Raw genomic sequence first — 17,008 nt, 5'->3', positions numbered from 1 at the left:
TGCAGTTATTTCATACAGTGTTGCTTGTCTGTCAGCACTGACAACTCTATGCAAATACCCCAAATGCCACTGCACTGTCTGTGGTGAGAGGTAATCCTTGAAATTTGGTATTCTTGGCACTGTGGATCTTGGAATATTTAATTCTGTAACCATTTCCGAAATGGACTGTCCCATGCATCTAACTCCACCTTCCATTCTGCATTCAAAGTCCACTAATTCCCATCATGTGGCCATAATCACGTTAGATATTTTTTCACACGAATCACCTGAGTACAAGGAACACTACCATCAATGCACTGCCCTTTCACACCTCTTCTACATGATGCTACTGCCATCTGTATATGTGTATATCATTATCCTGTGACTTTTGTCACTTCAGTGTAATGTCAACAATAAAATTCAGAAGAGATACTCGTGTTCAGTGTTTAAAAGTGCTGTGTGTTTCCACGTACTTTTCATACAATACTTTTGTAAACTTAACTGGCTAAATTATTCACACAGAACAAAAAAAGGCAGAATCACTTAACAGAGTGACAACTACATAACACATGAAATGAAAGTTTGAAAATGTAAGATAACTTTAAACAGAAATATGCTGCTGGATTTTTCTACACAAAGGAAAGAAGGAAGTTTAAGGTAAACCATCACACTGACAACACTGTGTTTCGGTCCTACTTAAAAGTGTATTTTTCAGTGGGACAAATCCAAATCAATAATACACAGAACACTAGTGTTGACATATTTATTTGTAAAAATGTTCTTTCAGAATGTTATAAACACATTTTAAGAGCACCAATGCCCTTCTAACAGCATGAACGAAACTGGAACTGGGCTATACATTCTGCTGTTTTTCCACCTGCATATGAACCTGGAATAGATTATCTTCTGCTGTCACCACTGCCATTCAAAATGTAAATCTCTCCTGTAAATAAACGAATAATAAAATCAAAAACAAAATTATTGCTTCAGTATTTTTCATAAACACAGATTATTTTCTGGACGTAACAGTTAATATTTTTTCTTGCAACTCTTACAATTTAAATCAGTTCCCAATTTGCATTTTACGGAATTCAATGCCCAAAAAATTTTTAAAAATAAAAAATCATTTTCTTCTTTATGTTTTGTGTATCATAAAAAAAAGTAGTGGCAATTTCACCACCTACACCACCAGTCAATAATTTGATATCTTACTGTGGTCTGCCTGTAGTTTCTTAGTTTAATGCTTAGATTAGTACATTTTCTTTGCATGATTTTATATAGTTTCATGCAGTAGGAAATTGACAAAGACTGCTGCTTGTTTGTGAATATAATGCAAGTAGATGGTTATCCAGAAACAGCTGGAAGCTGCACTGGTGATGGCTGATGAGCTTAGACTGCTGCCCTAAGCTGCAGGGACATTTAAGTCCCTGAGGTGAAAACACACACACACACTTCCAGTGCCTTTAGAATATCCTGAAAACTTTGATGCCGCTGCATCTTCTGATGCAGACCATCAGACTGATTTGTCCGTACTTGAGGATGAGTGGTGGACTGTTGTGGGTTCAGCTATCTCTATGTTGAAGACCAGTGCGGGAACTGTTTTTATGGCAGCTGCCTTAGTCCTTAACAACAAGTTTGAGGTGCTACCCAATGTTGATAACACGCCTGAGCTGTACAGGTCGCCTTATATGTTGGGCCAGTTTCTGATTTTCCTGCCAAGTCTACACGAGGAGGAGGAGGAGGAGGAGGAGGAGGAGGAGGAGGAGGAGGGATTAGTGTTTAACATCCCGTCAACAAACTGGTCATTAGAGATGGAGCACAAGTTTGGATTAGGGAAGAATGGGGAAGGAAAGTGGCCGTGCCCTTTCGAAGGAACCATCCCAGCATTTGCCTTAAGTGATTTAGCGAAGTCACGGAAAGCCTAAATCACGATGGCTGGACATGGTTTGAACTACTGTCCAGGCATGGTAGGAAAGAAGGCAAGTGTGATGTATACTTGATATGCTTGCCACAACATCTCATCTGATGGTTGGTTGGTTGTTTGAGGTTTAAGGGACCAAACAGCAAGGTCATCAGTCCCTTGTTTCAAATATGCTCCATTCCGCTAATGGGACATCTGAGGAAAGTCAGAACAATAAAACGGAAAAAGGTAAAAACGTAAAAGGGCAGTCATGTTGTCATTGGTAAAAACAAAATGAGGGAAGTCGGCAAGAGAACGAACCCAACGCTATGCTGAAGCAGCATAGGCAAGACAACCTGTGACTTAAAAGGTGCAACCGCTAGAATGTAGAAATACGTATGGGAAAAGGAGACTAACCAGTCCTTAAAAAAAAAAAGTAAAAACAGAGTAAAAGGGGAAGAAAAGAGGATCTCTGTCAGGGAGGTGAATCGGGAATCTCCAAACACGGCTTACAGTGCATCTCATCTGAGATGTGGAGTAGTAGTAAGAGAAAACAAAGTGGTGTTTGTAAGTGGCAGAAATATCTATGGTGAGGTCTCAGAATTAATCCCATATAACAAATTAATAATGGCTACATTGTATAAGGAACACAAATATGACTGAAATCAGAAGTGAATAGTAGCACACCACCAAATTCAGACTGCAATATACATCACTAGGTTAAGCTAGACTAGTGGTTCTGATCTTTCCCTACTTAATATCCCTTTGCTGCCTAGTAATGATGGCCAATGATCCCCCTCTACTCTGTATTGTCATGTAAAGTCTTTCTATTTTAAATTCAGTCAAATTTTACCTTGCATACTCATATGTATGAAGTATTGCCATAATCATAGATGGGAAAAAAGGGGAATTTTAAAATAATTCCTAACTTTTTATATTTTGATAAATTTATTCATGGCAAACAATTTTTTTCAATAGTTTCAATTAAATATTGCAACATACACTCTGCTACAGCAATCTCAATAGTGTTGCTAAATGGGTGATCCACACCAAGTCTGTTGGGGGAATCCCGATGTCAGAACTTATTCATGTGTGGGTATTAATTACAAGACAGAACACCTTCTCACTTCACATCTAATTTAAGTATAAATTCTTACCTAATAGAGTTAAAAATTTCCAGATTTTATGTCTTTTTAAGGTGTTTTAGTCTCATTTTTAAACTAACTGCTAATCATAATGTTTTAATACACAAAACTGGATTCACTTGCACATATTGTACAAATGTTGATTAAATTAAATTTACACCCATGTTCAAAACTAAAATAACAATCACCATGACAGTGTGTGTGCTTTCACCACCCCTTTCCATTCCACTGCCCCCTTGATCAGTTACGGTATGTCACATTAAATTTCTATTCAATCACTGAGTTGCAAGCTGAACTGATATTACATAAATGGCATCAATTAAAGAAACACCTAAAATCACTTTTCCCTTTCAGATGAGCAGCAAATATATGTGACATCCAGTAATATATGGCCTAATATGCACTAGATGGGAAATACAGAAACCATATTCTCCAATGCGAACTCTCAGTAATGGTTACTTAAATTATAATCAACATAACGGTGACCAATAACGAAAATGTTAGTCGATTGTCAAGCAGTGATGTAAGACTACAAGATTTGAAATTGATTAAACGAACTCACAAACAGTTTCCTCAAAATAGATCAAGAGCACACTGTAGCGCAGCTGTGCAGTGTAAAATATGATCTGTTACAATAAGACTGCAGTATGGCAGAAAACTGCACTACTTAGCAGGCAGTAAGTCAATGTGGGCTGCATCATTGGACGCCACATCTAACAAAATTCAATAGTAATTTTAAATGCCGCAGTAGTTGTGCTGTATTTTCTGCTACATCAATGTGTGCCCGATTTTGACAGTGCAGATACAACAGGCAGTGTACCTACCTACATGCAGGTTTTAGTACAATGTCTTATCAGTTTGCTGATTATTAGTTTGTTTTCTGGATATGCTTTGAGCTTTGATTACGTTTGAATTGGTTACACTAAACATGTGCCAATTCTGGTTGATAACTTCAGATTTCTTTAGGCTTACAACGTTGACAGTGAAATCGAGGCAGGTGCTTTCTGTTTGCCATAACTTTCCTACAAACTGTACTCTTGTGAATGACGTAGGTTACAGAGCTCTTAGTCTAATTACCATTCTTTTTCTGTACACTTGTTTCTCTCCTCTTAGCAACTTCTATACATTATGCAACAATTAAAAGTTAAAAAAATCTGAACAAGAAGTTACCTCTCATAACTGCCAACATTTAAATACGTTCAATCCTTAGTTCAGGGATGGTGTTACGCCCTGCTGCCATTGTATTTCTATATTCTGCCATTTTGTCTGTAGACATGTTAGCATAGGATTGCTCTCCAGAACGCATCTAATGTCACATTCAAGGAGAACAGCATGACCCTCTTGATAACAAACCTGTAACATGTAACAGATGCATATATGAAGACAAAATGTTCATCATGGGCCAGGCACAAAGGATAAGAGGGTTACAACTACAAGAAGAGGTGTACATTACAACAACCAATGCTTGGAAAAATATATATGGATGTCATTTTAGGCACTGTAATATTAGCTTTCAGCATGAAACAAGACAGATGAGAGAAACAAAAATTTACTAGTATGATCAATGAAAGCAATAACAGCACTTAAAAATTATATGAGAAGAAAAAGTGTGAAGCTGAATTAAAATTTTTAGCTGGCTAGTAAAAGTAACATGTGGAAATAACTTCAAATTTATGCTCTTCTTCAGGCCCAATTTTACAAATCCAATTTCCACCATTGTACAGGAGAAAAAAAAAAGTTAAACCAACATACAAGTAAATTTTTGCACCAGGTTTCTCATTTCTTCTGCTCTATGGGGTAGTTTTATAAATCCCATTCACAATGCCTAAAATACCATTTGTCTGTTAGAATTGTTTCCTAGGAGAAACTTCAGGGTTTGTACTGCATTTACAAAATAAAAATTAAGGAATTTAAGCACATTTTCATTACTGACAATAGTTGCACTTAATGCTTAAGTGAGGTCAAGAATAAAGTAAACATGCAACATGTAAAGGTGATTATTATCATGTTTTATGTACAGTCTGTTAGGTGGGCCACGTAATTTTTTTAAATTGTCCTGTAATAGTCCAGTTTCGGGTCTGATCCGCCACTGGCACAGTTCTGCCATCAGGTGACCCGGCTCCATCCTCACTGGTTCTTGATAGCTGCCAAGAAACAATCCAGCATCGATATAATTTGTGAGTGTAGGATGCCGTTAAGTGCAGCACCCCAGTAATTTATCTTTGCCTTTGTTACTCTGTCTCATTTATGCTTCACCTTTCTGATAAATTTCAACACTCGCTTTCTCATATACGACACAATAATTATTAGTCGAGTAGGTACTGATGAAGTGTATTAACAACTCATTCACGATTTAATGTGTCACACATGTAGCACAAGTCAAGTCATTCTAATCAAATTACATATAACATGAAATAATACTTACATCAGATATGGGCTTTTAATGCCATTTCTCCCATCATTATATCAATGGCCTTTATGCAAATCTTCCACTTTCCTCCACGAGTCTCAATGACACTAGCCATTGTTTATATTCATCTTGTCATGGCCACAGTTGACTAAACACACACTTTACAGGCATTTAATCTCAATTTTAAAATACACCTGTTCCGCAGTGTGTCCACAAAATGTATATTACAAACAGGGATGGCTGATAAATCATTGATCATTACTTTGCCACAGATATTTTCTTGTCAAAGGTGTAGTATTTAGTTGAGGTTTCCATACCCTTTGCCATTGCTGCCAAAGTGTAGTATCTCCCACTACCGGCACTGCAGTAATGAGTTTACATACAACAAATGGTGTCAGTTACCAGTGCTGCATGTAATCGTACCCCCACTCTATTCTACATGCCCGATATGGGGATAGCCTTACCCCTCTCCCCCTATAGGTCAGGCAGCTGAGTAACCCTCATAACTGCTTCAGCCTTCGACGTATAATGCAGTCTTTTTTTCACCTTTTTAACTTTGATAAGTTAATCAATTTTTAAGTCTGAAAATAATTGCCACAACAAAAATAAGGCCTTTTAAGGACAATAATTCACAAAATGATAAAATAAGCACTTATATATATATATATTTAATTTTACGCTTTTGTATGCTCTTAGTGAAGGAGTTTAATTGTGCTAATGGAAGTGTAAGTTCTTAACCAACCACTTTTAGAAAGAGAACTGTTCAAAAACTCAGTGGAATGGTTTCCAGAAACTGCCATGCTTACAACTGAAAGGGTTGTAGAGTGTGCAAGGAACCTGCAGAAAGTGAAGCATTTGTATTTCATTAGACATTATTCCTCAATGCTAATCAAGAACTCCGTACTAGTCATACTTCTTCCTGACTGGCTGGTACAAACAAATTCCAGACAATCAGACTGAAAAAAATTTTAAAAAAGCTAATATTTTGGTCCTCACTCTTGTGTTGGAAATTTTAACATTTGCTTATCTGCCTGAACCATTCCTCACATTGTATTATTGCAAACAACAACAAGTACTGTATGATTCATGGAAATTTTCCCTTTCTTTGTAATATTATTATTATTATTAATATTATTTCTTTCTTGTCTCAGACGTTATGTCTGGTTAAAAATGGAAGGTGACGCGGACCTTGATCAAGTGTGACTTCCTTTTAACTGTACGGTATATGTTACATTGCATTTAGGAACTTTCGGGTAATTAAACAAGTGTCAATAATTACAGATTTCTGTAGTTGTATATATAAGTTTGGATGTAGCTGTATTGCATTGATGTACTGGTGGATATTGTGTGGTATGACTCTTGTAGTTGATAGTATAATTGGTATAATGTCAACTTTATCCTGATGCCACATGTCCTTGACTTCCTCAGCCAGTTGGATGTATTTTTCAATTTTTTCTCCTGTTTTCTTTTGTATATTTGTTGTATTGGGTACGGATATTTCGATTAGTTGTGTTAATTCCTTCTTCTTATTGGTGAGTATGATGTCAGGTTTGTTATGTGGTGTTGTTTTATCTGTTATAATGGTTCTGTTCCAGTATAATTTGTATTCATCGTTCTCCAGTACATTTTGTGGTGCATACTTGTATGTGGGAACATGTTGTTTTATAAGTTTATGTTGTAAGGCAAGCTGTTGATGTATTATTTTTGCTACATTGTCATGTCTTCTGGGGTATTCTGTATTTGCTAGTATTGTACATCCACTTGTGATGTGATCTACTGTTTCTATTTGTTGTTTGCAAAGTCTGCATTTATCTGTTGTGGTATTGGGATCTTTAATAATATGCTTGCTGTAATATCTGGTGTTTATTGTTTGATCCTGTATTGCAATCATGAATCCTTCCGTCTCACTGTATATATTGCCTTTTCTTAGCCATGTGTTGGATGCGTCTTGATCGATGTGTGGCTGTGTTAGATGATACGGGTGCTTGCCATGAAGTGTTTTCTTTATCCAATTTACTTTCTTCGTATCTGTTGATGTTATGTGATCTAAAGGGTTGTAGAAGTGGTTATGAAATTGCAGTGGTGTAGCAGATGTATTTATACACTCCTGGAAATTGAAATAAGAACACCGTGAATTTATTGTCCCAGGAAGGGGAAACTTTATTGACACATTCCTGGGGTCAGATACATCACATGATCACACTGACAGAACCACAGGCACATAGACACAGGCAACAGAGCATGCACAATGCCGGCACTAGTACAGTGTATATCCACCTTTCGCAGCAATACAGGCTGCTATTCTCCCATGGAGACGATCGTAGAGATGCTGGATGTAGTCCTGTGGAACGGCTTGCCATGCCATTTCCACCTGGCGCCTCAGTTGGACCAGCGTTCGTGCTGGACGTGCAGACCGCGTGAGACGACGCTTCATCCAGTCCCAAACATGCTCAATGGGGGACAGATCCGGAGATCTTGCTGGCCAGGGTAGTTAACTTACACCTTCTTGAGCACGTTGGGTGGCACGGGATACATGCGGACGTGCATTGTCCTGTTGGAGCAGCAAGTTCCCTTGCCGGTCTAGGAATAGTAGAACGATGGGTTCGATGACGGTTTGGATGTACCGTGCACTATTCAGTGTCCCCTCGACGATCACCAGTGGTGTATGGCCAGTGTAGGAGATCGCTCCCCACACCATGATGCCGGGTGTTGGCCCTGTGTGCCTCGGTCGTATGCAGTCCTGATTGTGGCGCTCACCTGCACGGCGCCAAACACGCATACGACCATCATTGGCACCAAGGCAGAAGCGACTCTCATCGCTGAAGACGACACGTCTCCATTCGTCCCTCCATTCACGCCTGTCGCGACACCACTGGAGGCGGGCTGCACGATGTTGGGGCGTGAGCGGAAGACGGCCTAACGGTGTGCGGGACCGTAGCCCAGCTTCATGGAGATGGTTGCGAATGGTCCTCGCCGATACCCCAGGAGCAACAGTGTCCCTAATTTGCTGGGAAGTGGCGGTGCGGTCCCCTACGGCACTGCGTAGGATCCTACGGTCTTGGCGTGCATCCGTGCGTCGCTGCGGTCCGGTCCCAGGTCGACGGGCACGTGCACCTTCCGCCGACCACTGGCGACAACATCGATGTACTGTGGAGACCTCACGCCCCACGTGTTGAGCAATTCGGCGGTACGTCCACCCGGCCTCCCGCATGCCCACTATACGCCCTCGCTCAAAGTCCGTCAACTGCACATACGGTTCACGTCCACGTTGTCGCGGCATGCTATCAGTGTTAAAGACTGCGATGGAGCTCCGTATGCCACGGCAAACTGGCTGACACTGACGGCGGCGGTGCACAAATGCTGCGCAGCTAGCGCCATTCGACGGCCAACACCGCGGTTCCTGGTGTGTCCGCTGTGCCGTGCGTGTGATAATTGCTTGTACAGCCCTCTCGCAGTGTCCGGAGCAAGTATGGTGTGTCTGACACACCGGTGTCAATGTGTTCTTTTTTCCATTTCCAGGAGTGTATGAGTGAGTGCTTTGTGTATTTTGCTAGTTTCTGCTCGTTCTATAAAGAATTTTCTTAAATTGTCTACCTGTCCATAATGTAGGTTTTTTATGTTGATAAATCCCCTTCCTCCTTCCTTTCTGCTTAATGTGAATCTTTCAGTTGCTGAATGTATGTGATGCATTCTATATTTGTAGCATTGTGATCGTGTAATTGTATTGAGTGCTTCTAGGTCTGTGTTACTCCATTTCACTACTCCAAATGAGTAGGTCAATATTGGTATAGCATAAGTATTTATAGCTTTTGTCTTGTTTCTTGCTGTCAATTCTGTTTTCAGTATTTTTGTTAGTCTTTGTCTATATTTTTCTTTTAGTTCTTCTTTAATATCTGTATTATCTATTCCTATTTTTTGTCTGTATCCTAGATATTTATAGGCATCTGTTTTTTCCATTGCTTCTATGTAGTTGCTGTGGTTATCCAATATGTAATCTTCTTGTTTAGTGTGTTTTCCCTTGACTATGCTATTTTTCTTACATTTGTCTGTTCCAAAAGCCATATTTATATCATTGCTGAATACTTCTGTTATCTTTAGTAATTGGTTGAGTTGTTGATTTGTTGCTGCCAGTAGTTTTAGATCATCCATGTATAGCATATGTGCGATTTTGTGTGGGTATGTTCCAGTAATATTGTATCCATAATTTGTATTATTTAGTATGTTGGATAGTGGGTTCAGGGCAAGGCAGAACCAGAAAGGACTTAATGAGTCTCCTTGGTATATTCCACACTTAATCTGTATTGGTTGTGATGTGATATTATTTGAATTTGTTTGGATATTAAGTGTGGTTTTCCAATTTTTCATTACTATGTTTAGGAACTGTATCAATTTAGGATCTACTTTGTATATTTCCAATATTTGTAGTAACCAAGAGTGGGGTACACTATCAAAAGCTTTTTGGTAATCAATGTATGTGTAGTGTAGCGACCTTTGTTTAGTTTTAGCTTGATATGTCACCTCTGCATCTATTATCAGTTGCTCTTTACATCCTCGTGCTCCTTTGCAACAGCCTTTTTGTTCTTCATTTATAATTTTGTTCTGTGTCGTATGTGTCATTAATTTCTGTGTAATGACTGAAGTTAATATTTTGTATATTGTTGGTAGGCATGTTATGGGGCGATATTTAGCTGGGTTTGCTGTGTCTGCTTGATATTTAGGTTTCAGATAAGTTATTCCTTGTGTAAGTGTATCAGGGAATGTGTATGGGTCTGCAATGTAACTGTTAAATAATTTAGTTAGATGTGAATGTGTTGAGGTGAATTTCTTTAGCCAGAAATTTGCTATTTTATCTTTTCCAGGGGCTTTCCAATTGTGAGTAGAATTAATTGCTTGGGTGACTTCATGTTGCAAAATTATCACTTCAGGCATTTGTGGTATCATCTTGTACGTATCTGTTTCTGCTTGTATCCACCGTGCATGCCTGTTATGTTGTACCGGGTTTGACCATATGTTGCTCCAGAAGTGTTCTATCTCTGTTATGTTTGGTGGATTGTCTATTTTAATGTGTGTGTTATCTGTTGTCTGGTAAAATTTCTTTTGGTTTGTGTTGAATGTTTGGTTTTGTTTCCTTCTATTTTCACTTTTTTTGTATTTTCTGAGTCGTTTGGCTAATGCTTGTAATTTCTGCTTCTTTTCGTCTAATTGCTCTGTCGCTTCTTGTTGTGAGATTTTACCTAACCTTTTTCGTTTTTTTTCCGAGATTTCATTTCTTATAAATTGTGTTAGCTGTCCGATGTCTTTTCTCAGTTTTTCTATTTTGATCTGTAGCCTGTGTTGCCATGCTGGTTTTGTGGGTTTCTTCTGTGTGTTGGTTGGTTCTGATCTCTGCCTAGTGTGTATATTTAGTGTAGTGAGTGCTCCTATATAAACCAGTAGTTTTAACTCTTCCACAGTTGTGTTTTCATTTATTTTGTTGTGTATGATTGTGTTGATAGTTTTTATTGTTGTTTCGACTTGTGGGTTATTTGGCGGTCTATGCAAGAATGGTCTAATGTCTGTATTTGTGTCTTTGTATTCTATATATGTCAGCTGAAATTTTTCTTCTATATCTAACATGTGTGTCACTTCGTGTTCTATTTGTGCTTGTTCTGGTGGCTGTCTTAAGATTTCGTTTTCCTCTGACTGTTTAATTGATGCGTGTTGTTCTTTGTTTGTTTGCTCTGGGATGTTTGAGTCCATTACTGTATTTTCTTCTTCTTCTGATTGCACATTATTTTGTTCCAGTATTTGTTGAACTTGTTGTTTGATGTTTTCTAATTCTGACTGGGGTATCCTGTTATTTTTGATTATTACACGGATCTGATCAGCTAGTCGTTGTTCTGTTAAAAATTTTAATTCTGGGTATCTGGTGATAAATGTTGTGTATACTTGTGATCTGTATCCAGTTGTGTTGGTTCCTAGATTTGTTGCTTGGTAATAACAGACAATGAGGTGTCGATTAACTTCATCTGACCATCTCATCCTCTGTCTGTTTTCCTTCTAGGGTGGTTGCAGGAAGCATATCCCGCAAAACACCTCTATTTGGATTTGAATCATTTTCCAGTTGGCTAGCAGTGTCGTTACCATTGTGGGCGGGCATAGGGTTCAAGTGTCGTCCCCGACCATGACGGCGCTTGTCCGAGGCTTCTTTAGTTCTGTCCTGAACTAACTAATCACACTAAAATGGAGGTTAGCCCTATTAGTGGTTTGTTCTTTTCGTTGCCTTTTACGACTGGCAGAACATACCGGAGGCCTATTCTTTTCCCGGGATTTATTATTATTATTATTATTATTATTGTGTATAGCTGAAGTACACCATCCTTTCATTTTATTTTACCCTTCTGTATTGAGATATTCCTCCTTAACTTAGCTTTTGTTCTTGAGACAAGGTGGTACTCAATTTCACAGGACCATAAGTATACATAAAGTTTTTGATTGCAAGACCTAAAAGCTGAAAAAGACATATAGAAATGTTTTGTTGTCAAGCAATGCCCCTTATTGAGAAATGGTAACCCACAACCACCCGAGAGGATACTGGTAGGCTCTTAAATTCCAAATCCAGCTTTGTTTCTTTTCCTATTTAAACTATAAACAACCAGATATAACCACTCTTGATTCCCAGATCATACAGTGCTTTATACCAAATCATGCCCTTTTCAGTAGCATAAACTGTACTCAACTAAGGCTCCACTTGTAAAGTAAACGTTCATCCACCGTAATCTCTCTGTTAGGCAAACAAAAATTTCTGACCTTTTTCCTTAATTACATATCACATTTTATTCAGTTCTGGATTAGGATGATAATCTGGATTGAACTGGAGTGTCAGAAGTGCAAACCCTTTTTATTTCGCAGAACTTTTTCTGGAATATAATTTGTTGGGGGGGGGGGAAAAGAGTTGAAAATATAACCTCTCTTCAAGCACTGTATTTCAGTACTTTGTTTCTGTACTACACTCTTCAAAATCATTATAAAAAATTTAAAAAACGCATGTAATTTGTAGATGTAAGTCATCTCCTCTAAAACATTACAGAAAGCAATTTTCAAAAGCAGGTGGCATGAGCATCATCAGAAAGGTGTTCAAATATGCTCATGAAATTCCTGCAGACAGGTGGGAGTAAATGGGAATCACATAAGTAAAGCCATTTTTTTCCTTATAGTCAGAACTGTACCAAAATTCTGATGTCTTATGTTACCTAATTCTCCGTTGTCATATATTAAAACTTAGAACGATTCTAACACATCACCAATAAATCACTACCTTACCTAGAAACTGACATCACATTCACTGTCTTAGCCAGAACTTATTCCACTATCCCAGTTTTAGTCATACACAAGGAGAACAGTAATACGATCAAGCCAAGCAACTACAGCAGTTAACAGTAGGAATGTTCCTAGGACGATCAAAGACTTGCACCACTAGCCTGCAAAGTGTTCTTACAGAAATTTCGAATATTTCTTTTTAAATGCCTCTATTTATCATTTTTATAAGCATCTTTCCCATGATCATTACGTGTATTTACTTGTAATGGGCATCTGAGTAGTCACAAAAAAGCATAAAAATCAAGCCGTTTCATTTCAAGATCTTTAAAAGGCTTCTTTTTCCTTTCTTGTCCCACAAGTTGGACGCAATTACTGGGGATGAAAAATATGAACCTTCAACCTCTGTTTTCATGTGTGTATAGCCAGCTGCTAAAAAGTTGTCACTAACTTCCCACAAATGCTGATCTGTAATAACTGATAACAGCATTCCAAATGTGTGACAGTTCTTATTCTGATCAACACGTCTGAATACATCATGCATTACTTAATGTTCGAAGGCATGCGATCATACCCGGTATGATAGCACATGGTCAGCTCCTCACCCAGATTTGCCCATCACTCTACATGTAACAGTATGTTTGTTCTTTCTTGAGATTGTGGACAATCAAAGTCCACAGAACAGTATGCAGACACTGCTGCATGTCAATAGTGATAGCTATTCAACCATTACCAGCTGACCCAGTTTCCTTATTCCTGGCATTTGCCTTGTAAGATATGTTAGCCAATTCTTGGTGAACAATAAATTCATTCTGAAGTTCCAACGTCTGTTCTAAAGAGTGAAAAATCTGCAAATGAAGTTTATTGTTAGGGTGGCAGATATCCTTTCTTGGTTTCTTAATATGAATTTGGTGAAACAGATTCTGGTAAACAGTTAAATTTACATACTTATCTGACTGGCCACACATGCAGGGGTACTCTACATTTTTGACAGTGTATAGTGAACACCTGCCACACACCCACCGATCTTTTTCCGCTTCTATACCCCTCTCCTTCCCCAGCCTCCTGAGGCTGTGCCTGGCAGCTGTGTCCTGCTGCACCTGGAGAAAGTGGCAGCCCCACAGCACATTGTGTGCACTCAAGTCTCTCATGAGGAGGAAAATGGCATGGGAGTGCCCAGAAGAGTTCTGTCAGTTCATCTGTATTCAACGGATCATGAACTGGAAGATATAAACAACACACTGAGATTTTAACTGACATGAGAACTTCCAATGCAGTTGCTTTTACAGTCATGGTAAGAGACAGAACAAGAGTCACATTTATCAATGATGAGAACAGCCACTCTACCCTTATACCTGTCTCCAGTAACATTGTCCTTCCAGTAGTGGTGGTAGCCCCTTGATGCAGTTACACTGGTGACTTTAAAATGAGTTTCTTGTCAGCAGATGCAGAACAGTCTCTCCTGGGCCAGGAAATTTAATTCTTCCAAATGCTACTGATATCCCTTAAAGTTCCACTGCATCACAAAAGTTCCTATGAGAGCCATTTATTAGCGATAGTTGTCTTTGTCCTCCTCCTTCAGCGGCAGTGATTTACCTGAAGAGGTCAGGGGTTATCAATATCCTTGACAGTAAACATCACCATAAGAAAAGGAGTAGGTGCATACCTCAGCGAACAGCTGAGGTTCCAAGTACGTCGTCAATGGCTTCTGAATAATTCCAGGTTCAAGTGTAGCTCCTTCCCTCCCTCCTCCCTCCACCCCCCTCAAGGTACACTGAGAGGTGCATGTACTCTTCCTTTAATCTGTGGTCTGTGTTTATGTGGAAGCATCACACTTAGTGACTGGCTTCTTAAGGGCCAATGCAAAAGAAGTAGCTAACACTGGGAGCTGCACAGCTTTGAAAGCTTTTTAAATTTCATCATAGGGTATGCAGCTTAACTTTCAACGCATGAATTTTTCTCTCCTCCCTATAAACCTCACACTTTCTGCTCCATAATGGGTGATGACCAGATCAGTTTATACATTTCAGATGAAGTGTACAAGAATTGTCAGATTCGTGAGTTGAGCTTCTTCAATTTCCCCACGTGCCCCCCCCCCCCCCCCCCCCAGTTACATGCCATAGTGGTATGACCATATCTTTGACATTTGAAGCATTACATTAGATTGGGAACAAACAGTCAAATCTGAAAGCAGGTATAGCCTGCAAAAATATGTTCAGACAATTCCAGAGTTTTTAATGTTAAAATAAATGTTACATTTGTTTCCAATGTGCCATTGACTCTCGTCATATAGTTCTGCACTTCCATTACACCCATATTTTTCCATTCTTCATGTAACACCATTTCCATCACATCAGAGCAGGTAAGCACGCATTTACAGAAGTTAAGGGTGTTATACATACACCCACAACATGTTAGTCACCTAAGGCCTTGCATCCCAGAAGCTTCAGTACTTGGTTTGACATAGCAGTTTCAACTGTAAGTATTCCATTATGAAATCATTTAACACTTTTTAAGGACCCAGCAATACCCTCAAATGCCTTATGAATATAGAAAGGGGGAGACATTCTTAAACGTCCCTTCCGCTCTCTTGATTACAATTTAAGTGTTGTGGCAGTCTAGTGCCTTGTTACTAAAATTCTGAGACTTCTCAGGCAGACTCACGAATCGAGCTCTTTGTTGTACGTACTATCTGACAGTACACCCATCCCATCAGGAGTAGATGTGGAATTACATCACACCATAGGGATCACAAGAGCCACTAGGGAAACAAGTCTCAACCAAGATGAAGCCCTGTGTGCCTGAGCAAGCCTGATACAACTTGGCAGTGGGGGGAGGGGGAAGGCAGAATGTGCCCCAGAGGTTGCCCACTACAGACTGTTTTATCTTAACAGTCCTTCACCTCATCTTGAGGTTGAGGGCTGTTTGCACAGATGTGTACCTTCCTCACAGTAAAGGCAGTGGAGCCAAGGCCCCTTTTCTCTGAAATGCACTATGTTCCACCTCTGTGCCTTATGATGGTCCCTGAAGTATGCCCAGTGTTTACGACAGAAGAGGTGTGGTGGTGCTGGCCAGTCCCCAGCTCAGGAAATCCGGGTTCACTATACCTGTACCTAACCACTGCTGGCGAAGCTCCCTGGGAAACAGGCAGCCCTCCCTTCCCAAAGTTGAGGGACACTCAACATCAGGCCCCTCCACTGGGGCCTGTCTAGCGTGTGTGATCCTACCAGCAGCTATGCTACTACTGGCATAGCCCTCAGCATCACTGAGGCACGCAAACCCTCCTGCCTGGCACCAAAGGTGCCTATGATTAAGTAATGTCCCCCTGGAAGGAGAATCATCAGAATTGAACAAAATTTTCAAGACCTCATCTGCGAATGATGGAGTTAAAGACTTGGATCTAATATGAACAAGAACTGTGCCCAAGCACATTAGGACAATCAAACTGAGTTTAGAATATTCCATCACTGACATATTTATGTCCACATGGGTAACAATAATGTTCCCTTAAACCTCATGCTTCTCATGAATTATCCTTTTTGAACATGAAAAGTACTCTCAAAGACCTTCACTATCAGTAATCATAATCACTCCCAATGAATTTTAAATACTGAAGAATAACGCACTGCATATGCTTAAATAAAACCACTACAAAGAAAATGTTCTCAATGAGTTCACCAAAAACAGGTCTTTAATCACACTGAATAACTCTGAGCAATTAATAATGCCATATACGCAATGGCTGCCAGGATTTGTCAGGTAGTCGAATAACAGAGTCAACAATGACAAAGAGGAAGCAACATGTGGCACCCTCTCAGGAGATGCAAAAGGATATAGACACACACACACACACACACACACACACACACACACACACACACACACACACACATTACCACTCATATTATGAAATGGGAAGAAGACAGAGTACAGGTCTCTCATATTCTTTTAGTCAAATGATTTATGTATGTCAATCCCAAACCACCATAAGCATACCAATTAAAGTAGTTTCCTAGTGTAAATGAGTACCAGCTCGATTGCAGTGCACCAATGTAGTGTGACCCCACAGTGACAGAGCGGTCATGATTTTTGGAGCTTCTGGAATAAAACCGTGATGATTTCCAATTTACAATCAAACTGGAGAACAGCAACTGCCATTCCTGGATGTCTTTGTCAGTCGGGAAGTGGATGGGTATTTGGGGCATTCTGTTTACAATAAACCCACATATACATGACTGCACTTGCAGGCATTTAGCTGTCACTAACCTTCACAAACTA

The 17,008-nt window shown here is 39.4% G+C and overlaps 1 protein-coding gene across 1 annotated transcript in view; it reads right to left on the bottom strand.

Moving 5' to 3' along the window:
- Window positions 1–728: 728 nt before the first annotated feature.
- Window positions 729–17,008, bottom strand: part of LOC126248680 (ubiquitin carboxyl-terminal hydrolase MINDY-3 homolog) — an 89,691-nt gene continuing 73,411 nt past the window's right edge. The window contains exons 9-10 of the mRNA XM_049949947.1: window positions 4,195–4,377; window positions 729–922 (exon numbers count right to left, since the gene is read on the bottom strand). Of these exons, the coding sequence (XP_049805904.1) occupies window positions 4,231–4,377 (147 nt within the window). The 3' untranslated portion in view covers window positions 729–922; window positions 4,195–4,230. The remainder of the gene's footprint in view (window positions 923–4,194; window positions 4,378–17,008) is intronic.

The sequence above is a fragment of the Schistocerca nitens genome, chromosome 3, assembly GCF_023898315.1.
Source record: "Schistocerca nitens isolate TAMUIC-IGC-003100 chromosome 3, iqSchNite1.1, whole genome shotgun sequence".
Classification (NCBI taxonomy): domain Eukaryota; kingdom Metazoa; phylum Arthropoda; class Insecta; order Orthoptera; family Acrididae; genus Schistocerca; species Schistocerca nitens.
Note: the sequence above shows the minus strand (reverse complement) of the source record. Positions and strands in the feature narration are given on the sequence as shown.